The sequence below is a fragment of the Carcharodon carcharias genome, chromosome 9, assembly GCF_017639515.1.
Source record: "Carcharodon carcharias isolate sCarCar2 chromosome 9, sCarCar2.pri, whole genome shotgun sequence".
In the NCBI taxonomy this organism is placed as follows: Eukaryota; Metazoa; Chordata; class Chondrichthyes; order Lamniformes; family Lamnidae; genus Carcharodon; species Carcharodon carcharias.
This window is the reverse complement of record NC_054475.1, coordinates 10938076-10962962: the sequence shown is the minus strand read 5'-3', so window position 1 is coordinate 10962962 and position 24887 is coordinate 10938076. Positions and strand designations below refer to the sequence as shown.

Below are 24887 nucleotides of genomic sequence, written 5' to 3'. Positions count from 1 at the left end.
AAATGCAAGTTCTGTCTTTGTCATTTGGATACTTCAAAGCACTTTGCAACCAATAAATTACTTTTGAAGCGCAGCTACTGTTATATGGGGACAAGTTGGTCACCAAAAAGTAGAGTATAAACTCTGCAATAATGTAATGAGGGTGAATCTCCTCAGTGTTCTCCAGATCCGCCCTCATTCCTGTGGCGGGAAACCTCTCTACTGGCAGTTGAGGAAATATTTTTTTTTCACCCACCTCCCCCACATTGTTTCGTAATAATGGACTGTTCCAGTAGAGAGACGTTACTTAGCCCATCAAGGCTGCCATGTTTTTTTTCTTCACACAATCCACTTTATCTCATTCAACTTTCTCACTCAGCTTTTTACTTTTTAAGTAAAGGCAATCATAAATCACTGATCTCTGAGCGAATGCACTGTCGAGGGTGTGCTTTTTTTTTAAGGCCAGCATTTGTTGCCTAACCCTATTTGCCCATGAACTGAGTGGCTTGCAGCCATTTCAGAGGCAGTTAAGAGTCAACCACATTGCTGTCGATCTGGAGTCTCATATAGGTCAGACCAGGCAAGGATGGCAGATTTCCTTCCCTAAAGGAATGAGTGAATCAGATGGGTTTTTACAACAAGCGACAATGCTTTTGTGGCTATTAATAGACTTTTAACTTGGGTGTTTTATTGAATTCAAATTCCGTCATCTTCCATGGTGGTATTTAAACCCAAGCCCCCAGAGCATTACCCTTGGTCTCAGGATTACTAGTCCAGTGATGACGACAGTACACCACTGCCTCCCCCATGATGATGGATAGTGGGATGCCTTGTCTTCGGCAGTATTGTTGAGGGAAAATTGTTCACTAGGAACACCTGGTGAGCTCCCTCTTGCTATTTAAATAAAGTTGGTGGGCAAAGTGGTCACACTACATTAATATAAAAGCAAAGCACTGTGGATGCTGGAAATCTGAAATAAAAACCAGAAAATGCTGGCAAATCTCAGGTCTGGCAGCATTTGTAGAGAGAGGAACATTTCGAGTCCAAATGACTCTTCCATATTGGTAGCACTACATTGTCAGGAGCAGATTCATTTGAGGCACATTTAGTCTCCTAGTTTTCTGTAGGGTGTTTGGTTTCAATTTTTTTTTGTCTCTTTTTGTGATTCCATAGTTGGATAAGCAGAATCGAGCCAAAATCACTGACCTGGGGTTCTGCAAGCCCGAAGCTATGATGTCTGGGAGCATCGTGGGGACTCCTATACACATGGCCCCTGAGCTGTTTTCAGGTATGTTGTTTTATCAGTTTGGGATTGTTTGACTGGGGGAGCTTCCAGACAGAATTGCTAAGCCAATGTTGCATTAGGCCAAATCTAAGTGTAGTTTATTTAAGAAAGAGTAAAGAGTAAAGTGTGGGCTATGACTTACTAACTCTAACCTGTGAGCTAAGTCACACAGGCGAGAAGTGCCAGGCTTCAATGCTGTTGAGTTAGCTTGGCAAATATGACTGTTTAAGGTCTCTTAAGTTGAGGAAGGTAAAGTCGAGCAGAGTTTCCACCCTTGATCCTCGTCTGGTGTACCAATGGTGGGTAAGAGGGCTTGGCACATTCTGATTCCCTTTTTGATTGAATAGCTTACCCAGCACATGGGTAAGATTCTCTTAGGTGAGATACCAAAGGACAGCCAGCACATGTTGCTTGAGACGTGCATAGCTGGTAGCAAGAATTTGTATTTATATAGAAACAAAAACAGAAAATGCTGGAAAAACTCAGGTCTAACAGCATCTGTGGAGAGTCCATATGACTCTTCGTGAGAGCTAAAGAGAAGTAAAAATGTGATGAAATTTATCATGTTTAAGGGGAGTGGAGCAGGTGAAGCTGGATAGAAAACCAGCGATAGGTGGGGGCAAAGGAGAGATTGACAAAGATGTCATAATCAAAAGGACAAACGTCATGATAGTGGTAAGGGCTAAAGGAGGTGCTGATAGTTGCGTTAAGGTAAGAAAGCAGAATGTGATAATAGGACAATGGGAAGCACTCTGGAAAAACATGAACAAGTAACAGATGGTCCTTATGTGGGTGGGGTGGGGGACATGAACAGTGGTGGGGAAAAAAGATCGAAAATAGGGTAAAAGGTAGGGGAAAGAACAATGAATAAATGAATAAAAATGAAAATAAATAAAATTAAGTGAATAAAAAATAAAGATAAAAATGAGTATTGAAAAAAGGGGTGAGGATAGAGGAGAGAGTTCACGGTCTGAAGTTGTTGAACTCAATGTTAAGTCCAGAAGGCTGTAAAGTGCCTAATCGCAAGATGAGGTGCTATTCCTCCAGTTTGCATTGGGCTTCACTGGAACATTGTAGCAGGGCCCCTCCACCCCAGTCGGCATTCTGTAGGGACTGTTCCTTCTGGGACACCCTGGTCCACTCCTCCATCACCCCCAATGATTCATCCCCCATCCAATGCAACCGCAGAAGGTGCAACACCTGCCCCTTTACCTCCCCACTTCTCACCATCCAAGGGCCCAAACACTCCTTTCAGGTGAAGCAGCATTTCACTTGCACCTCTTTCAATTTAGCCTACTGCATTCGTTGCTCCCACTTTAGTCTCCTCTATACTGGAGAGACAAAACACAGACCGGGTGTCCGCTTTGCGGAACACCTTCGGTCTGTCCTCAAGCATGACCCAGACCTTCCTTGCCATTTAAACACATCACCCTGCCCTCATGCCCACATGTCCGTTCTTGGCTTGCTGTAATGTTCCGGTGAAGCCCAACACAAACTGGAGGAGCAGCACCTCATCTTCTGATTAGGCACTTTGCAGCCTTCCGGACTTAATATTGAGTTCAACAACTTCAGATCGTGAATTCTCCCTCACCCCTTTTTTTAACCCCTTTTTTTCAATACTCATCTTTAATTTTTATTTTTTATCCACTTATTTTTATTACTTATTTCATTTTTATTCATTTATTCATTGTTTTATCCCCACCTTTTATCTATTTTCAATCTTTTTTCCCCACGGCTGTCCCCTCCCTCACCCCACCACCACAAGGGACCATCTGTCACTTGTTCATGTTGTTCTTTCCAGAGTATCCATTGTCCTGCTATTATCACATTCTGCTTTCTTACCTTAATGCAACTATCAGCTCCTCCTTTAGCCCTTACCTTTACACCCCCTTTGTCATTTTGTTCATGACAACTTTGTCAATCTCTTTGCCCCCACCTATCACTGGCCTTCTATCCAGCTTCACCTGCTCCACTCCCCTTAAACAGTATAAATTTCATCACATATTTACTTTGAGTCATATGGACTCAAAATGTTAAACTCTGTTTCTCTCTCCACAGATGCTATTAGACCTGCTGAGTTTTACCAGCAACTTCTATTTTTGTTTCAGATTTCCAGCATCCATAGTATTTTGCTTTTATTATTATATTTTTATAGCACCCTTGTTGGGGGGAGGGGATAAAACAATGAATAAATGAATGAAAATTTAAAAAAAAAGTGGATTAAAAATAAAAATGAGTTGAAAAAAAGGGGTGAGGGAGAATTCATGGTCTGAAGTTGTTGAACTTAATGTTAAATCCGGAAGGCTGTATTTTATTTTAAAATAAATATCTCAAGCTGTTTCTCATGCTGGTTGATTTAACATTTGTATTTCTGACATTTACTGTGTTAATGTTAAACCTGTTGGTTTTTACCCTTTTTCTTGCTGCTTTTTGGATCTGGCACTTAAAGACATGGAAATCTTAAGATCCTCTTCTAGGTGATAGATCAGCAAAGGTGTATGGTGGCAGCTAACCATTCTCTTTTACCAGTTGTGTTGGGCAGTCAGACTTCTGATCTAATACAAAACAAAAACAGAATTACCTGGGAAAACTCAGCAGGTCTGGCAGCATCAGCGGAGAAGAAAAGAGTTGACGTTTCGAGTCCTCATGACCCTTCAACAGAACTGAGTGAATATTAGGAAAGGGGTGAAATATAAGCTGGTTTGGGTGGTGTTTGGTGGGGTCGTTGGGGGGGGGGTGTGAAGGGGAAGGAGAGGTGGGGGGTGGTGTGGTTGTAGGGACAAACAAGCAGTGATAGGAGCAGATAATCAAAAGATGTCACAAACAAAGGAACAAAGAGGTGTTGAAGGTGGTGATGTTATCTAAACGAATGTGCTTATTAAGAATGGATGGCAGGGCATTCAAGGTACAGCTCTAGTGGGGGTGGGGTGGAAAGACTAGCAGGGCATACAAGATTTAAAAATAATGGAAATAGGTGGGAAAAGAAAAATCTATATAAATTATTGGAAAAAACAAAAGGAGGGAGGAAGAAACGGAAGGGGGGTGAGGATGGAGGAGGGAGTTCAAGATCTAAAGTTGTTGAATTCAATATTCAGTCCGGAAGGCTGTAAAGTGCCTAGTCAGAAGATGAGGTGCTGTTCCTCCAGTTTGCGTTGGGCTTCACTGGAACAATGCAGCAAGCCAAGGACAGACATGTGGGCAAGAGAGCAGGGTGGAGTGTTAAAATGGCAAGCGACAGGGAGGTTTGGGTCTTTCTTGTGGACAGACCGCAGGTGTTCTGCAAAGCGGTCGCCCAGTTTACCCGTCACATTCTGATCTAATATTTTAGCATACAGTGTACCCTTGGCAGTGGGGAACTGACTGACTTGGTGAAGTTCCACAGCTTTGCTTGGGGTTCTAATTTTGACATGTGTCTGCTGTTTGGCAGAAATAGGTGCTCACAAATCCATGATTTATACTGGGTTAACCATCCACTGGTATATGCTGTAAGCAACACAGGCAGTGCCATTGAAAGCATCAAATGACTACTCAAAGAAACAGTGTTGTTCTGAATGACAGAGTGACAGCTGCTGCAAGATGAATGGTTGTCGCCACTGACACTTGGCCAACAATTCAGTTCTAGTGGCCAAACTGGCGGATGGATGGTTTACTTTTCCTGTGTGTATATACTCTCTCTCTCTCTCCCCCCCCCCCCCCCCCAGAAATATCATCATCTTGCACAAGGCTATTTCAATGTGAAGGGGAGATGTTACACATTCTGATCCCGCAATGACCACACAAGACTCAGGCTTCCTTTTAACTGGTTTTATTCGAGCATATGCAAGGGAGCTGCAATCACTCATAAGAATAAGACCCAGCTCCCTGATTACATTTCATTACTTTTGTACCTTTTCTTATCCTAACATATTTGAGTATATTTAAATACATCCAATAGGTACCAACATACTGGCTCCATACTATCTCTATCCTATTGAGTACATAAATGTGTAATTTAGCTAACCAATTATTCTAAAGGATGTATAAATAATTATATTATCCAATCAGGATTAAGGCATGTATACATGAACCTTGATTCTTGCAACTCAAGACTGTTTTTGTGTTTCATCAAAGCCCCTTCTTTGTCCATTGTTCATCTTCCCATATCGAAGCTAAAACCATCTTGTCCCTTCCCTTGTCTGAGAGAGCAGCACACTTAATCTAATTTATGTCATATTTTATCTCCAGCCTGTGTCTCAAGGCTGTGCAATGGCCATCTGGTTTTCCTCAACTGTTAATAAGTTTAGCATCAGTGGCTGCCTGCGTGATCAGCAAATTCTTACTGTGTTTTCTTTTAATATATTTAATTTTCCTCTAACAAATGTAACTAGTGAGTTTGGCACCAAGGGACCCAGCACTGTTACTGAGCCACTTTTGTTGAAATTGACCTTGTCAAAGGAATAGGAGTAAGCCATTTGGGCCCCTCCAACCCCTTCCACTTTTTATTCAGATCTGATCCGCTCCTCAACTCCAATCATCCGCCTTTGTAGCTCTCGCATAACTATCTATTTCTTGATATGAAGCAGAGGTACAAGACAGCCCACCATGACCCTGCTGTCAGCACTTCACAAATACCACCCACTAGGTGGCGGTCAAGAGAAACCAACTGTTTTGTCTTCAGCAGTGCCTCTAACAGTCAGAGTGACTTCACCTGAGACTGGGTGTGGAGAAGGGAGGATGAGGATCATTAGTTAACTAGCCACAGCATGTCCTCAAATATTAAGAGTATAATGCTTACATTTGTTTTTTTAATCTTCAATTCCAACCCACCCCTCCCCCACCCCAAAAAATCCTTTAGGAAAGTATGATAATTCCGTGGATGTGTATGCATTCGGAATCCTTTTCTGGTATCTGTGCACTGGAACAATTAAACTCCCGGAGGCGTTTGAAAAATGTTCAAGCAAGGATCAGCTGTGGAACAATGTGAAGAAAGGTACTTGGTAGCTACTTTTCTATGCCTGTCTAAAGTGAAGTAAGTTGCAGGCTGTCTCAACAAGTACTTGCATGTAAATAACACCTGTTTAATGTAGTTAAACGTCCTAATGCATTTCACAGATTAGTAATCCAACCAAAATTGACAACCCAATAGGTGGCGTTTGGACAGGTAACCAAAAACTTTGCAGTAATTTTACATTTGACGTTTTTAGCTTGGAATTCACAATTTTTGGGAAGTTGTGCAGTTTCACTATTTGCCTTGTCTGTGCTGCTATGTTTTGCATTGAGATGTGAACTGGAGATGAATGTTCCCTTGCTGTCCTCCCCCTTTTGAACGTGTCAGTCAATAGTTCCTGTTCCCTGCTTGTGCCTGGTAGTGTTTTATACAAGAATTGCCACCACCACCTTTTTTGCTCAAACAGCTCACTTGAGTCTTTTGGTACATTAAGATCCTCATCAAAATACCGAAGAGCAATACCACTACTGCACAGAATCATAGTTCAGTTGAATAAAAACTTGGAACCGAGTCTGAGAGGAGTGTGATGCTTCAAAGGCTTTAAAAGTGAAATGTGAGAGAAATTCCAATTTTTACATTTAGCCCTTGTGCTTTTAGTGCAGCCATAACCTTGGTTGCAGGTAGCTTTGAAGAAACATCTTAGAAGAGAGAGAGAAAACAAGTTTAGGAGAGAGTTCCAGAGCTTAGAACTGAGGCGGTATGGTGGAGTGAAAGGAATTGGTCAATGCACAAATGGATTACTTGATCCCGATTCTGGTAAGTGAGTTCACTGTATAAAATATTAAAAGGAATGAGATTTATGATACGGGACCTGGGAGAGTTGACCTAACCTGACTTTGTGGCAATTTTGACCTGCAGGCAGGCCTAAGAAGGGGCTTGATGCAAGTTTTATTGCTGGGTTTAAGTATTCTCAGGCCAGGCTGCCGTTCAAAATTGCCACAGTTGGGCTACGTCAGCTCTCCCAGCTCCCACATCATAAATCTCGTTCCCTCTGATAAATTCGTACCTTGAATTCGCACCCACAATGATCTAGGTTTGAGTGATCTTCTGCCAGCCAAAAAATGCATTTTATCTTTACTTCAGCCACAGAGTTTGAAGTAAGTGTGGATTTGTATTTTCTTTAATATTTCTATCCTCCTGAACATCGCATGATTCATTCTGTCAGTAATTGCGGCCTGTTAATAGCAGTGATGTCACTGACATCAGACTTATATGTACCTCCATCCCTAATCATAAGATAAAAGGTTTTGAGTCTATTATTGGTGCATGGGGAAATGTCTTGTGTGTTACTAGCCAGCTTTGTGCTACAAGTTTTCTGGCTGTCTCTCCCAAGTTATCCTCGTGACTGTGAAGGCAATACCATGGAAAGCATGTTGCTGGAATGCTTTCCTGTTCTTTCATTTTGTTAAACACCACACGACAATTGCAAAATCAGGTCTTTCTCAAGCTCGTATTACACAATCCAACATGAGTATTTGGTTAATTCGTTTTACAATATACCTATACGATTACACAAATTGAGATTCCAATTCACTGTAAGAACTTGGGTACAACATGACAATATTGTAATGGTTTCCTCAAAACACCTTATAGAATTCCTATCTTTAACCTCTACATTCCATTCATACTAACACCAGACCACAATATAGCAAAACGACACACAATGCAGATATATATTATGGTGTTGAGACAATATATTGAAGTTCTCTCAATCTCTCCCAATGATTACCATGTTATATGATTCACTTTCGCCCTTCAATCACTTCATTATTATAAACAGGGGCCAAAAGATGTCCCAAACTCCAACAACGAATGACCTTCCTTCAACTAGGTTTCCATAACACAGCCTCCCTATTCAGCAGAACTGAAAGCTGTCTTTGTGTGCTCATCTGACAAATAGCCCACTGCATTGAGGTATATGGATAGTGTGAATCCACATTACCACCTGTATTACTTTTATTCCCCAGCTCTATCTACTCCCTCGCTAATTTTGATGTATTCCACCCTCTATTCCCAAGGTTTTATCTTTTCCTCTTCGAGATGTAGCGGGATTGTTGCCTGATTTCTGCTCTGTTTTAGTATGCTGAGAGAATGTTTCCCCTTGTGGGAGAGACCAGAACTAGGGACCAGATTTTAAATATAAGGAGTCTTCCATCTAAGCCAGAGATAAGAAGAAATTTTTTCTCAGTGTTGAGAGTCTTTGGAATTCTCTTTCCCAGAGAGCAGTGAAGGCAGAGTCATTGAATATCTTTAAGGCAGTGATAGATTCTTGACTAACAAGAGAGAATCACAAGTTATCGGGGGTAGGTGGAATGTGGAATTGAGGCCACAATCTGATCAACCATGATCTTATTGAATGATGGAGTAAACTCGAGGGGCCAAATGGTCTACTCCTCCTAATTTGTACATTTGCATGTACCTCGGTTATCTCAACTAGTCTCTTCAGAAATGCTTTCTTCCCAAATTGATTACATTGTTCTTTAGCTCTTAGGGTAAGTTTATTTTTACAAGTCTATCTTACTTTTTTACAACCTGCATATACCCCCTTTGAACTAAAACAACTCAATTCAAAACTATTCCTGTCATTGTTTTATGTAAAACTCTGATTGTAGTTCCTCTTGGTTCATTAACCAAAACCACTGTTGACTTCAGATCCTTGCAGTCACTCTAGTTACAACTGCAGAACCATAGCAAAGTTATAGCACAGAAGGAGCCCATTTGGCACATCTTGTCCATGCCAGCCCGAGGACACCCAGGTGCCCTTTCTAATCCCACCTTCCTGCACCTGACCGATAGCCCTGTAGCTTTCAGCACTTTAGGTGCAGATCCAAGTACTTTTTAAAAGAGTTTAGAGTTTCTACCTTTACTGCCAACTTGGGCTGTGAATTCCAGGCACCCACTACCCTCTGTGTAAAAAAAAATATAAATTCTTCCTCATGTCCCCCCTACACCTTCTGCCACTTGAATCTATGTCCCCTGGTTCTAGAATTCTCCACCAAGGGAAACAATTTTATCCTGTCCACTCTATCCCCCTCATAATTTTGTACACCTCAATCAAGTCACCTCTCAGCCTTCTTTGTTCTAAGGAAAATAACTCCAACCTATCCAATCTCTCCTTGTAGCTACACTTTTCCAACCCTGGCAACGTTCTTGTACACCTCCTCTGCACACTCTCCAGAGCTATTACGTCCTTCCTGTAATGTGGTGACCGGAACTGCACACAGTACTCCAGTTGTGGCCTCACCAGTGTTTTATACAATTCATTATATCATGACTTTTATATTCTATACCTCTGCTAATGAAGGAGAGCATTCCATATGCCGCCTTTACAACCTTGTCTACTTGAACTGCTGCCTTCAGGGACCTGTGTACTTGTACGCCAAGATCTCTCGCTTCATCTACCCCCCTTTAGTATATTCCCATTTATTGTGTAATCCCTGTAACTGTTTGACCTCCCAAAATGTATGACCTCACATTCCTCTATGTTAAAATCCATCTGCCACTTTACTGCCCGCTCCTCCAACCCCTCTATATCGTTTTGGAGATTATGGCTATCCTCTACACTATACTATCCACTACTCGGTCAATCTTTGTGTCATCTGCAAATTTACCCCCACGTTCATGTCCAAATGTTAATATGTAACACAAACAGCAAGGACCCCAACACCGAGCCCTGTGGAACACCACTTGAGACAACTTTCCATTCACAAGGGCATCCATCAACCATTACCCTTTGTTTCCTGTTACAAAGCCAACCTTTTATCCAGTTTACCACCATACCCTGAATCCCATGGGCTTTTCCTGACCAAGGTCCCATGTGGGACCTTGTCAAATGCCTTGTTAAAATCCATGTACACAACATCCATTGCACTACCTTCATCAACCCTTCTTGTCACTTCCTCAAAGAATTCAATCAAATTTATGAGGCAAGACCTTCCTTTAACAAATCCATGCTGACCATCCCTGACTAGTCCATGCCTTTCCACACAACAGTTAATCCTATCTCTCAGGATTGATTCTACTAATTTTCTCATCACCGATGTAAGACTAACTAGCTTTTAATTGTTTGGCATTTCCTTTGATCACTTTTTAAACAATGGAACTACGTTTGCATTTCTCCTGTCCCCTGGTACCTCCACTGTATCTAGTGAAGATTGGAAAATCATCCTCAGAGCATCTGCTATCTCCTCCCTGACTTCCTTCAGCAGCCTCGGAAACAATCCATCTGACCCTGGTGACCTATCAACTTTCAAGGATTTCAACCCTTTGAGTACTTCCTCTCTCTTTATGACTAGCCCGTCCAATAACTCGCAGTGTTCCTCCTGGACTACTACATCTACATCCTCCCTTTCCTTTGTAAACACGGAGACAAAATATTCATTCAAAATCCTTCCCACAGCCTCTGCGTTTACACACAAGTTTCCATCTTCATCTCTGATAGGTCCCACTTTTTCCTTAACTAACCTTTTAGCATTAATGTATTGTTGAAACATCTTTGGGTTATCTTTAACTTTACTTGCTGATTTTTTTTCATGCCCTCTCTTTGATTTCCTTATTTCCTTTTTTACTTTGCCCCTGCACTTCCTATATTCGTCTCGGCTATCTGCAGTGCCTTATTGTACGCTTTCTTTTTTTGTTTGATCTTCCCCTGTATTCGCCTAGACAACCAGGGGGGGTCTAGATTTGGCAGTACCACTCTTATTTTTGTAGGGGACATGTCTACTTTATACAATTAGGATCTCGCTTTTTTTGTGCTTCCCACTGGTTTTCCACTGTTTTATCCTCCAGCAGTGCTGTCCAGACCACCCCAGCCAAGTCCCTTCTCGTTTCTGCAAAATTTCCCTTCCCCCAATTCAAGACTTTTACTCCTGTCTTATCTCTGTCCTTTTCCATGGTAATGCTAAATCTAACTGAATTGTGATCACTGTCCCTGATATGGTCGCCAACTGTCACTTCACCCACTTGCCCTTCTTCGTTCCCCAAGACTTAGTCTAGAATTGCATCTCCTCTCATTGGGCTTGTCACTAATTGGTTGAAAAATTTTCCTGGACACTGCATGAATTTTTCTCCCTCAGTGCCCCATATATTGTTTGAATCCCAGTTGGTATTAGGATAGTTGAAGTCTCCTATTATTATTGCCCACTTGTTCTTACACGCAGAAATTTGCCTACATATTTGTTCTTCCATCTCCCTTTCACTATTTGGGGGTCTATAGTATACTCCCAGTTGTGTGACTGACTCTTTTTTTATTTCTAAGCTCAATCCATAAAGCCTCGTTTGTTGACCCATTTAGTATATCATCCCTTCTCACAACTGGAATTGATTCTTTAACCATTAGTGCTACCCCTCCTTTTTTTTATCTCCTACCCTATTGTGCCTGAAGACTCTATAACCAGGGATATTAAGCTCCCAGTTTTGTCCCTCTTTTAGCCAGGCCTCCATTATAGCAATGACATCCTGCTGCCATGTGTCTACCTGTGCCCTTAACTCATCTACCTTGTATGTAATACTCCTTGCATTGAAGTATAAACAGTTTAACCCCATCAATTTCCCTTGCTGGACACTTTTTAAACTTTGCTTCTCCTGTAACTCCATGTCTATCACAACGTTCCTAGCTAATGTTCTACCTCCAATTACTTATATCCAATTACCATATCTGCAACCTCAACAGCCTGACTTTCAGTACATAAAATATTGCTGGGGTCATTACCAGAAGAAAAATATTACAATTTCTTGTTTTCTTGACAAGTGTCAGTAAATACAGTTTTAAGACAATTGTGAAAAAGGGGGCAACAAGATGTGATCTGGAACACAGTCTGTAAGGATGGTGAAAACAGGTTCAATAACTTTAAAAATGGAACTGGATGAATACTTGAAAAGGAGACAATTAAAGCATTATGGGTAAAGATCAAGGGGCATTGGGACTCATTAGCCAGCCTTAAAGAGCTGACACAATGGGCTGAACGGCCTCCTTTGTGGCCACCTCCGTGTAGTGTAATTCAGTGATTCTGTGGTTCCAGGTGCACGGCCGGAACGACTACCTTCGTTTGACGAGGAGTGCTGGCAGCTGATGGAGGCGTGCTGGAACGGTGACCCTTCCCAGAGGCCCTTGCTCGGAATAGTTCAGCCCATCCTGCAAAGCATCATGGACAGACTCTGTAAAAGTAACTCTGGGCCGCTGTGCAACGATGGCTCAACGTGATGAGCGAGTGGAGAACAGTGCGGATTTGCAGGAATACTCCACAGAGTGGGGGTAAAGAAGCAAAGGAGGAACCCAGCTTATTGAGGCCGGGTTGTTTCAGTTGACTCAATATAAGTATTAACACTAGTTCAGCATTACTGTTTACCTTCTGCTATGCAGCAAGAAAGCAAAACTTGATATTTTTTATCCATTTTCTTGGACTTGTGGAGGATGCAATAGGACAGCTTGTTGGGACTGTTGCAAGGAACTCATTGGCTTTTTTTCTGGACAGTATTTTTGAGTAAACCTTGCTTGCAGTTCTCCAAGTTCTCATATAATGTCATTAAAAGGAGGAACAGATAGGAATGCAGCTGCCTATTCCTTGCAGCTTCCCTCCCATCCACTAATTTCCTTCCCTCTTCCCACCCCCATCTGATCCACATGAACTGTTGCATTGAGTGTAGATTGCATCTGGTGGATGAGTGTTCTTTCGCTAAGGGATGAGGGGAGACAATGGGGAGGAAAAGAACATCTTGGCTCAAGATTAGAGCACTGGCAGCATTCATCATTCATTTTCTGTCAATAGCTTCTAATACCAGGGCACAGTGGTATTTGTTTTTGCACTACTGGCACTCATCTTTCTCTCTTTCCACAAATAGTGTCACTTTGCACTAATATTTTTAGTTTGGAATTCACAAGTTTTGGGAAATTATGCAGAGTCATACTATTTTCCTTGTCTGTGCTGCTGTGTACTGGATCGAAAATGGAGACGATTGCACCTCTCCTCTCCTCCTCCTTTTGAAGGTGTCAGTTAATAGTTCCTGATCCCTGCTTGTGCCTGGTGGTGTTTTACAAAAGAATTGCCACTTTTATTTTATTAACAACTCATTTGAGTCTTTTGGTACATTAAGATCCTTTTCTAAATATTGAAGAACAATATCACTACACACAATCATAGTTCAGTTGAATAAAAACTGGGAACGGAGGCTACGAGGGAAGTGCTGATGCTTGAAAGGTTTTAAAAGTGAAATGTGAAAGAAATCCCAATTTTTACATTTAGCCCTTGTGCTTTTAGCAATGTGCCAATGACCGTATTCAACAACTATCCATGTGTTTGCCATCTGATGGATTCTTCAGCTTCTGCTGATCCTCAAGTAAATGTAGCACCCGATGGAGGGAAAGGTTGCTACAGTCCTGACCTTCCTCTCTAGCCAAGAAATTAAGGAGCGGAATACCTCTGATTTGAGGATGTTTGAAGCTTCCCAACGTTGAACACTACATTTCCTACCATTGTTTGTAGCTTCATTTTCAGCCATTAGAAGAACCAAGTTAAAGATCTCAGCTTTGCTTTACTTGGTCATCTACCTGCCAATTTAGCAGTATCAGGCACTTCAGGAATGACAGGCTGTGCCATGTTCTATAGGCACATTGGTCAGTTATCAGCAAACTGGGGGTCAACTCCATTTGCTAAGTGTGTTGTGGCTGAAAACTTGGTGAGGGGTCTTGAACAAGAAATAGTGAATCAGCAGCCTTGTTTTACACTCCATCCTTTTTTAAAAAGTGCAGATCGGGCTGAAGGTTCCCTATCTTCCATCTTGCATTTCCAGCTAAACCTACATTTTGTGTTCTAATCTGCTGTTTTATAAGTGTTATTTTTAAACTGTTCTGTGTATCTTTATTGTTTACTTATTTTTTCTGTGACTCTGGTCCCCTCCCAAGGTAATGGGCTTCTTTTCTAAATGGTTGAGTTTTTCCCCATTGAAATCCATAATCTTCCAAAAATTTGGTCATTCACTCATTTCCATATTAAACTAAGATATTGAAACACCTTTTTTCAAATGTGAGTGTTATCATAAGACAGGAAAGATACATTGTATGGATATCTATATTGGTAATCACTTTTTTTAAAAATAGGGGTGTTTCTGGGGTCAGAAGAGTCATTGAATAAGCAACTGGAAGCTGTAGCCAATGGGATCTAATTCATTCTTAGAACACAAAACCCATTAATTTAGTACTTTGACATCTAGCCAAATTGGCCGAGTTCATTTCTTTCTGAACTAAGGACTGACTGTTAGATCTAATGCTTCATCCTTCCACAATCCACTTGAAGATGATGTAAACACTAACTTTATTACCAAAAAAGATCCAGGCTAGCTGCTTTCCAATGCTTGACAACTTACTCAGTAATCTGATCAGTTCGGTTTGATCATTTGGTGTGACATGCAAGTGTTGAGTTGTTTTGAAATCTGCTGCTGAGTTCACAGTGTCTGGGACGTTATTTGATGCTGTTGAGAAGGATGCAGTTCTTAGAAGGGCAGGCATTAGATAGATGAATGAGACAGAAGAGTGACAAATTTGATGCAAAAGCAGCTTGGTAAAATGTTTTTATATAGAAGTCTTAACTCTTCAGACTGAAATGGACAGAGAACCCTCTTCTCCAAGCCTGTAGCATCATGTGGTCATAGGATGGAATATTCAGTTAGTAATTCTGCTCGTTTGACTGTCATGCTTCTCCCAAGGTAAGAGGCATTGAGTGGCTGGACATGTGTTTGAGAGCCTGAACATTTGCAAGGACTGCATCACCTTGGATACATGTGGAAGTTGTCTCCTATTAACCAATGAGTCTCTTGCACTTTGTTTTAACCAGTATTGCTTTTGGAGCAAAAGTATTACTTTGTTACTGATCAAAACGTCTTCTAAACCATGTGATAGAAAAATAAGTTATTAAATCGGGCAGGATAAATCAGAATGCTGGTAGCATCACTGATGGGTCCTTACCCCAGTATTTCTAAGTTTGAAACCTAAATGCCCCACTTGCTTCACTGTCATAAAGTAGGTGGACTGATGGATCCTCTTGTCATAGAATTTAGTGGTTTGTTCAGAGATCGATTGCCAACCAGCAGCCAACTTCCCCCTCTTCCTATGTCCAAAGTTCAAAACACAATTGGAAGAAGCCTCAACCTGTAGCTTCTCTTTGGAGGAACCACCATACCCTGAAACACTACACAGCAAAGAAGGTCAAGTGGTGCCCCTTCCCCCTATTTCACCTGCACGAATTCAGTGGAACAAGTTTGGCAGAAGGGGCGAACAGCTCTGGGATTGTGTATAATTTTGAAATGTAAAAAAAATTTAGAGGAAAGGAGCTGCTTCCAAGTGAGCACCTGCAAGTGACAAAACCCTTAACCTACCTTTGCAGAAAACACTTAAATCATCAAAAGCACTAGACAATTCGCAGAATGTCTCAGCTGGGAGGGTCAGCTTGACCCCACAAATTAATGCTTTTTTCTGTGCTATCCTAATCCCACTGAGATCTGGATGGATGAACTTTTTGAACTTTGTTCAGTTTGCGACCCCCTAACACACACACACACACACACACACACACACACAACCCCCCCCCCACCCCGCCAACCAAAAGAACAATAGTAGCATTAGTCCTATCGTCCTTCCGCCCGGTTAGGATTCCGGTTGGTGTCCAGAGGGGAGATATTGCTGCAAATTGACTACACCAGTCCGTCTAGGTTAGCTGGATATTTGAGCTTTTTGCGGGGTTAAATTTGTCTTGCTTAGATTTTGTTTGCCATATTTGAAATCAAGCGTGAACCAATCGAGTGAGTTCAAAACTCCATCCCATTGGTTGAAGGCAAAGAAACGTTTGAAAATTTTCGTAGAGGCTTTTTTTAGCAGGCTGTGGGGTTAGTGCAATGTTTGTTCACCTCTTGGGCCTGGGTATGAATCCAGCTTAGGCCAGTGAAGTGCCTGTCTAAAAGACCCTACATTAAGAGAAATGAGACCAGGCTCCATTCCATTCCTGGTGTTGCAAGTCCACAGCACAAAACTGTCCCTAAATTTGTTCAGATGAAGGGAATAGCAAAGTTCAAATTAATGAAGTAGAGGGAAAGAGCTGCTGTATGGTTGACCATCTGCAAGTGACAAGTCTTTAATCTTCCCCTCTAGTAATTAAATACAAAAAAATAATGTTCGTTAAAACACATTTTTACAGCAGAAAAGGGAAAGCTTTATTTTCCATTTGGCTCCTGCTATTTACTTGGAAGTTGGGCATTGCCGCAACTGTGTCCAAGAAGTTGTTCCATTCATGCTATTGATCTTCCTCAACGAGTACGGAAAAATTGTTCACTAGAATTGGAAATTTGCATGGGCAACAATAGCACTTGGAAAATACTCATGGTCCCATTTAAGCCCTAGAAAATAAACCTTTTTATAAAAGCTAAAGAAATGAGAGAAATCACTACTGATTTGAATGTGATTCACAGCAAGCAATTAAGATGAGGGGATGTGAAAAACATTGAAAGAGGCAGGGCTGCTTTCAATGGAAGTAGTAAGAGAGTTTAATCTATTGAAGCATTCCTGAGTTTAAATGTTCAGAGCTCTTCTCTTAACCTCAGGATTAGCTTCAGGATTTATTTTCAAAGGGATGTAGTTTGGCAGCTGCATCATAGAATTCCATGGTAGGGCCAGGAAGCAATGAACCTTTAACCAGTTAGCTTGTACATAGCCTTTTATAGAGGAACTACACTCCATCACAGCATCATTTGCCAAGTTTTCAGATCCTCCTGCTGTGAAGAAATCTAGGTAGTGCGTAGACTTTTTAGGGAAAGAAATCCATTCACTGTGTCAACTTTTTTCAAGTTCCAGATAGAAGCTTAGTTGAAACAAAGCATGGGTAGCCTGTCCCTTTTCTTTAAAAAAAAAGAGTAATTCCTAGCCATACAACAATTCTGGATTTAAGTTGGATTTCTCAACAGGGTGCCTCATTGCTTTAGACACTGAGCTTTGAGAGCACAGGTACAGTAATGTAATTGTCTTGGAGCATTGAGGGGCAGAGCAGAAGGGTCCAGGTGTTTGATTTTCTTCCACACTCCTTAATTGAGTTATGTATAAGAGTTGGGAGAAAATTAGAGGGAGAGTAATAGTTTGCCAAGTTATTGCAATGAATGTGGCTGTACAGGCAGACCTGTGAGATGTTGGAGAAGGTCATCTGATTATCCTAAACCCAGAGAAGCTGCCTGGCACGTAGAGAAAGTGGAGGGGCTGAAGAGGATTCATATAATCAAAAAATTAGATAGATGCCCCTTTTTTTCCCTTTTTTATTATGATGGGGTATAAAGGGATCAAGAGCCAAAAAAGTCATGTAGATATATAAATCGATTCTAACAACACTAATTCAGATGATTTGAACCTTGAGTATTCTAAAGCAGTGGTGTGAGTACACCAGTTTTAACTTGAAACTTAGCAAATCTCTCCACAGTCCCACAAACTGATCTGTGCAAAGTAGTAAGATGTTTTGATGTCACTTTCAGAAATGCTATTGGAGCTGAAGGTCAGTATTCCTTATAAGAGCAAAGCTGAGAAGTTTGTGTAAATTGTGTTATTGAACACTGTGACAAGGCTGGCTTACCTTATAGCACTTCAGCCTTCGAAAGAGGCTTGTATTTTTATTTTGAAACAAAGCACTTGGACTGTCAACTGCACTTTGTGTACACAGGCCTCTGAGGTTCCTTGGGTTGCTGTGTTGAGCTGAAGCCTGTTATACAACACTGAACTGCGGAGGTGGTGAGCTTGGCTCCAACCACTTTTAAATTGGGCACTCTGTGGGAAAGCCATCTAGCCTTGGCTGCTGCAGTTCTAAAAAGGACAGTCTAAGCACAAGTCTGACTCCTTTTCCAGAAGAACAAGACCCATTGCACTTTGCAGTTCATCAATTCCCACCAGGCAAAAGTCATGTTGCTCCAGTTGCAGGCTGGATGGGGAAAATTCCACCTACATGTAAAACTTCTCAGTGAGGTAACTCTACCTGTTTGCGCTGTTACCTGAACCATTCTGGCGATGTGGTTTTACTTCTTTAAGGCACTGCCTTTCACTCCATATTTAAAAACACAAGTCCAGTATTAAAGACTCCCGAGATGCTAACTCGTGGCTCAACATGTTTACATACAACCTTGCACACTTTATCGCACTCAACCCCCCCTTTGGTTGTGCTGAATCCTTCCTCACTTTCCCAACCAATAAAGTGCCAAGAATTCCACATGCCACAGAAGCTAACTGGGCATGCTGCTGAAATATAAATAGCCGCACACACACTCGGCCATATGTGTCACAGCCTGGGTGTGCATTTGTACGCATGCTCTCTCAACTCATGTGGCCCAACCAGACCCAAGATATAAACTAAATATGGTTCATTAATATTTTGGACCGTTGACATGTTAAACCATATTTGTTTGTATAATATACTTAATAGAAGTATAACTGTATTCTTGTGTAATGTATATGTGTGTGAATGTGGTACGTGAAAAATGTCCATTAAGGTTCATTAATCCTTTAAAACCAAAAGTGCATTGTACAATTGACTAAATTACTGCACTTTACTTATAATTGCCAGTACAAAATTAATCTAGAAATCTCACAGTAAAGATTCTGGTTTATTCCTTGTAACTTTTAATTTCCCTAAAAATTTATGAAAATATATTTTGGATCAATTCTCCTTTCGTTTTGGGGGAAATGGCGCCTTTTGGATTATCCTTTTGCTGGCTTAACTGGAGCTTTGGTTGGTGGGCTAGCTGTCAAAGTGTTCTCCACCTTCAGTTCAGTTGTGAACAACACACACCACTGTAGAATCATGAGAGGGAGGCCAATACATCAATTGTTATTGTTACCAAAGCCATCCTTAAAGGACCTCCCTCTTGTCATTGCTGTTACTCCTGTCCGCTCTCACTGTAACAGGATTTGATAGCAAGGAAAGGCTCAAGATGGGCCTAGACAGGGAGCTGAACTGGGTGAATAGGAAACTTTTCTAACACTTGCGTGCTGATGCTCTTAGAAGTGGAAAGGGCAGCACAATTTTCAGTAAGCGAGCCATTTTTTTTTTAAAAAAAGCTCATTGGCCCCCTCCCATCCCATTTTCCTTTCAAATCGGTCATTCTGCCCTAATTGGCCCAGTACCATCCTGCTAATTGTTCACCAACCAACCTACTATAGCACTTGCTTAATTTCCCTGCTTGGTAAAACCCTAGAGTAAAGAGAGGATTTTACAACCAAAATGGGCATTTTGTATGTTTGTGTGCGCACCCATATGTGACTTCCCTCCCCATCCCCCTCAAATTGGGGAGGGACCAGGGGTTTAAACAACATTTACAGCATTTCCAGTTGAGGGAGAATCCTGTGGGAATCATGAGCACAATCCTGTATAGAACAATTGTGATTTTGTTTTTCTTTTGGTATATTCTGACACTGTTTTGTTTTAATGTAAATGGTGACTAGTCTTGGCATCATAATGGAGATTTTTAAAATACTAAATATGCTTGGACTCTAGTGCAATGCAAAACAACTATTTGGATGCATTATTAATATTTTACCATTGTGTACTCCTCAATCTTTCTCCAGTAAAGCCATTGAGTAAAGTTTCAAGATAAAGTACTTGTTTTAAAACAAAATGTTACTCCATTGTTAAAATGCCTCTGCTCTCAAATCCTGTTTTATATAAAAACAGAAAAACTGCACAAAATACAAGGTGCTACATAATAAAGATGAACATTAACCTATTCATTGTATTTTTAATATCTCACTTGTGCTATTCTTTTTACTTGTTACTCTTGCCATTCTGCATTAAGGGGACTGGAAGAGGGTAGGTGAGAGAGAAGGCTGAATTCACAAGAGTGATATGTCTGCAGAAGTCTGTCTTGTCCAATTCCCACTTGGTCTTCTGTGTTGTCAGATTCTTTGGCTCTTGGACAAAACATTGTCTAACTTTCAACACAGCATTCCACACTTTAACAGTCACTTGGTAGTACAGAACTTGAATATTGCTATCAAGAGAGATATTGCCAAATGAATGCCAAATTTCGTATTGTCTCAACAATTTATACTACAGGAGAAAAGATTTTTCCTGTAGTATATATTTATTGTTTGAAATTTGGCATTCTTGCATTTGTCCTGATGGTTGCAAGATGAAAAGGTTCAGCAACATGCCTCTTCAGCAAAATTCAAATTCCACATATTTATCATTCTGTGAAATTTCTGATGACTTCTATACTTGTCTTCTAGTTTGAACTTTAGCCTAATGATAAGGTATAAGTTTGTTCTTTTTGAGATTGGAGACCATTGCTGGATGTTTCCCCTTCCCAGGTGCATTATTATTTGGCAAATTGAACAATGAAGGTAATTGTACACAATAGTAATGTACATTTCTCATATATTCCTAAGACATTTCAGCAGCATATGAAGAAATTCATTGTGTCCCACTGCACTCACTAGCCAGCCATGGGAAATCTCCTGAGTTTCTGTAAAAGCCCCCTTAAGTAGTCCATACTGCTATAGTACAGCTCTGACTGGAACCATTGTTCTGCCTTATACTATTTTCAAAGTTGAACAATGCTTGCTGGAATACAGTTGTATAGGTGCCATTCACTCCCCACTACCCTGACTCGGTGTTCATTAGTCCCATGGGGATTGTTGGGCGGCTACTCCATATATGGGCTTGCCTGTGATGCCTCAGGTACACGTTTGTATCAAAAGACACCGTATGAGATCAGAAACCACAACTGATTTCTTCAGGGGCCTTACAACCAGTTGTAGCACCATTACCAATCTCCCAGCAGCAAATGGGCAGTGGAAACAAGGCAAAGACCTTGCTTTTGCCTATGGCTCAGGAATTCGCTGTCATCATTTACTGTGCTGGTGGGGGAGCTTAAGATAATCTGAGATTGATTATTCAACTGTGCATGTTTGCTTTTAACTGACAAACCTTTGTTAGCACACCTTAACATCAGTGGCAGACTGAGTTTGAACATTGATGGGCGGGCGGGCAGACTCTATCAAGTCTATCCCACACATGATGGCTGGAGCATCATAAGCAGACACTTCCTACCCCCAACATTCTGCAGTCATTCAGCTGAAAAGCTGGAAGAAGTTAAAAACAGAGAAAATCCCAAAGCCAATAAGGTATTTCCAAATCTTCTCTGTCAATCATTTGTTAACCCACTGACTTATGTAGTGGGGTCACTTGCTTGCTTGTTTCTGTGAAAGTGGAGTAAAGAATTACTGTAATTTAATGTGACCTGTAATAGTAAAATGGCAGTTTTAACTTGTGGAATTTCTGTTGTATCCTGGGTGGTGTTAAACAGGAGGCTTTACAGAAGAGAGGAACCAATTGGTGAGTCCTTCTATCTGACCCAATTTTCCTAGCTGTTGGCTTCTGCCTAGCTGTTAGTTAGGAAACTCTTAAAAGGGAACAAAATGGTTTAGAAATAACAACAACTTAATATATTAGGTTGAATTTGAGGGAAACTCTCCACTAGTTGAAGTCCTACTTGGCACAATGGAAGATAGCTGTGGTTGCATGCCCACCATCTCAATCCCAGGGCATTACTGCAGGAGTTCCTTGGGCTAGGCCAAGCCCAAACCACCTTCAGTTGCTTCATCAATGACCCTCCCTCTATCAGGCTCAGAAGCGGGGATATTCGCTGATGATTGCAGTACCATTTGCAACTCTCAGATACTGAAGTAGTCCATACCTGCATGCAGCAAGACTAGGACAACATTCAGACTTGTGCTGATAAGTGGCAAGTAAAAGTTGCACTGCACTCGTGACAGGCAATGAACAGCTCCAACATGAGAGTCTAGCAATCTTCCTTTGACACCACTAGCAACATCCTGGGGGGTTCTCACTGATCAGAAATTCCAGTTAAATTTCAATCTGGTCAGAGTCAGGGGGAGAGTTGCTTTTCACAGAATTCCCAAACTCCCCATAGCCTATCCACTATCCACAAGGCACAAGTCAGGAGTGTGATGGAACCTTTTCCATTTGCCTAGGCAAGTGCAGCTTTGTACAACATTGAATAAACTCGACACCATCCAGGACAAAGCCTGCTTGAACAGCACCCCACTCACCACCTTAAGCATTCACACCCTGCACCACCAGTGCAGTGTGGCAGGATTATCTACCATCTGAGATGCACTGCAACAACTTGCCGAAACTCCTTCAACAGCACTTTTGAAACCCCCAACCTCTACCGCCTGGAGGAATTGGGACAGTGGATGCATGGGAGCACCACTGGCGAGTCACATCCCACCCTGACTTAAAAAATTTATCATTGTTTCTTCATAGTCACTGGTTCAAAATTCTGGGACTCCCTCTCTTAACAGCACTGTGGGTATCTACATCACATGGGTTGCAATGGTTCAAGAAGGTGGCTCACCACCACATTCTGAAGGGCAATTAGGGATGCGTAATAAATGCTGGCCTTGCTAGCAATGCTCACACCCAAAGATCAAGTAAAAAAATTGATGGCTGTGTATTGCAGGTATAGAGTTCAGCATTGGTGGATATCCGGATTGAGATGGATGGAGTGAACCACTCTGCTGGCCCCATTGTCTGATCAGCATTAATTCTAGATGTAGCTTTCGTTTTCACAAATGCATTTCCCCTGTTTCTCGGTTGCAGTAGAAACACACCTAAAGATTGAACAGAAAGCTCACTGGAATCCCATGAAGTGGTGGATGGGAAATAGTTTCTTCAAATCAAATTGTTTTGAAGTTTATGAAATGAAAAATGGATAATTCAGTTTATTGTAATTGCATATTCCGTTTTGTCCAATTATACTGTTACAGAGACTTTAGCTTCAGATTTCTCTGAAAATAGGTACTTAGCAGGTAATGCGATATTTTTAAATGTTTTAATCTCAACATTAAAGTTGGGATGAATAGCCAGCGAATCCCCAGCTCCAAATTTGTAAAAGGAAGAGTGGTGGCTCAGGACAGAAGGGTCAAAAGTTAAATATCAATTAACGTACAGAGTTACAAGCAAAAACAAAAACGGCTGGAAAAACTCAGCAGGTCTGACAGCATCTGCGGAGAGGAACACAGTTAATGTTTCGAGTCCAAATGACTCTTCATCAGAACTAAGGAAAAATAGAAGAGGTGAAATATAAGCTGATTGAGGGGAGGTGGGACAGGTAGAGCTGGGTAGAGGGCCAGTGATAGGTGGACGCAAAGAAGAGATTGCCAAAGATGTCATAGACAAAAGGACAAAGGGGTGTTGATGGTGGTGATATTATCTAAGGAATGTACTAATGGTGACATTAATGGTAGAAAGCAGGACAAGCAAGTGGCAGATGGTCCTAGTGGGGTTGGGGCAGGGAGAAGGGATCGAAATAGGCTAAAAGGTGGAGATAAAACGATAGATCGAAATAAATTTAAAAATAGGTGGGAAAAGAAAAATATTTTTAAAAAAATTATAGATTATTGGAAAAAAGGGGTGGGGATGGAGGAGAGAGTTCATGATCTGAAATTGTTGAACTCAATGTTAAGTCCGGAAGGCTGTAAAGTGCCTAGTTGGAAGATGAGGTGCTGTTCCTCCAGTTTGCGTTGAGCTTCACTAGAATATTGTAGTAGGCCAAGGACAGACATGTGGGCATGAGAGCTGGGTGATGTGTTGAAATGGCAAGCGACAGGGAGGTCTGGGTCATGCTTGCAGACAGACCAATGGTGTTCCGCAAAGCGGTGACCCAGTCTGCGTTTGGTGTCTCCAATATAGAGGAAACTGCATTGGGAGCAGCAAATGCAGTGGACTAAATTGAATGAAGTGCAAGTGAAATGCTGCTTCACTTGGAAGGAGTGTTTGGGCCCTTGGACGGTGAGGAGGGGGGAAGTAAAGGGGCAGGTATTACACCTTCTGCGGTTGCATGGGAAGGTGCCATGGGCGGAGTTTGAGGAGTAGGGAGTGATGGAGGAGTGGACCAGGGTGTCCCAGAGGGAACGATCCCTGCGGAATGCCGCTTGGGAGGGGGGAGGGGGTGGTGAAGGGAAGATGTGTTTGGTGGTGGCATCATGCTGGAGTTGGCGGAAATGGCGGTGGATGATCCTTTGAAAAAGGAGGCTGGTGGGCTGAAAAGGACAAGGGGGACCCTATCATTGTTCTGGAAGGGAGAGGAAGGTGTGAGGGCGGATGCGTGGGAGAATTTCAATCTATCATTTTATCTCCATCTTTTAGCCTATTTTGATCCCTTCCCCCCACCCCACCCTCACACTACGGCCATCTGCCACTTGCTTGTCCTGCTTGCTTCCCTTAATGTCACCATTAGCACATTCCTTAGATAATATCACCACCGTCAACACCCCTTTGTCCTTTTGTCTATGACATCTTTGGCAATCTCTCCTTTGCCTCCACCTATCACTGGCCCTCTATCCAGCTCTACATGTCCCATCCCCCCTCAACCAGCTTATATTTCACCTCATTTCTCTACCTCCTTAGTTCTGTTGAGGAGTCATTCGGATTCGAATCGTTAACTGTGTTCCTCTCCGCAGACGCTGTCAGACCTGCTGAGTTTTTCCAGCTGTTTTTGTTTTCGCTGCAGGTTTCCAGCATCTGCAGTATTTTGCTTTTATGTACAGAATTACATTTTGTTACAAAACATCTAGAAAATACTGTGATTTAAAAA

General features: G+C 41.6%; 1 protein-coding gene across 3 annotated transcripts in view; it reads left to right on the top strand.

Annotated features, from left to right (window-relative positions):
* Positions 1–24887, top strand: part of dstyk (dual serine/threonine and tyrosine protein kinase) — a 126669-nt gene that overhangs the window by 89845 nt on the left and 11937 nt on the right. Inside the window, exons 11-13 of one of the 3 annotated variants that reach the window (XM_041194902.1) lie at positions 1153–1267; positions 6099–6233; positions 12272–19991. In XM_041194902.1, the coding sequence (XP_041050836.1) occupies positions 1153–1267; positions 6099–6233; positions 12272–12453 (432 nt within the window). In that variant the 3' untranslated portion in view covers positions 12454–19991. Of the gene's footprint in view, positions 1–1152; positions 1268–6098; positions 6234–12271; positions 19992–24887 lie in introns of those variants that run through there. The other 2 variants (XM_041194900.1, XM_041194903.1) reach the window with 2 other exon arrangements.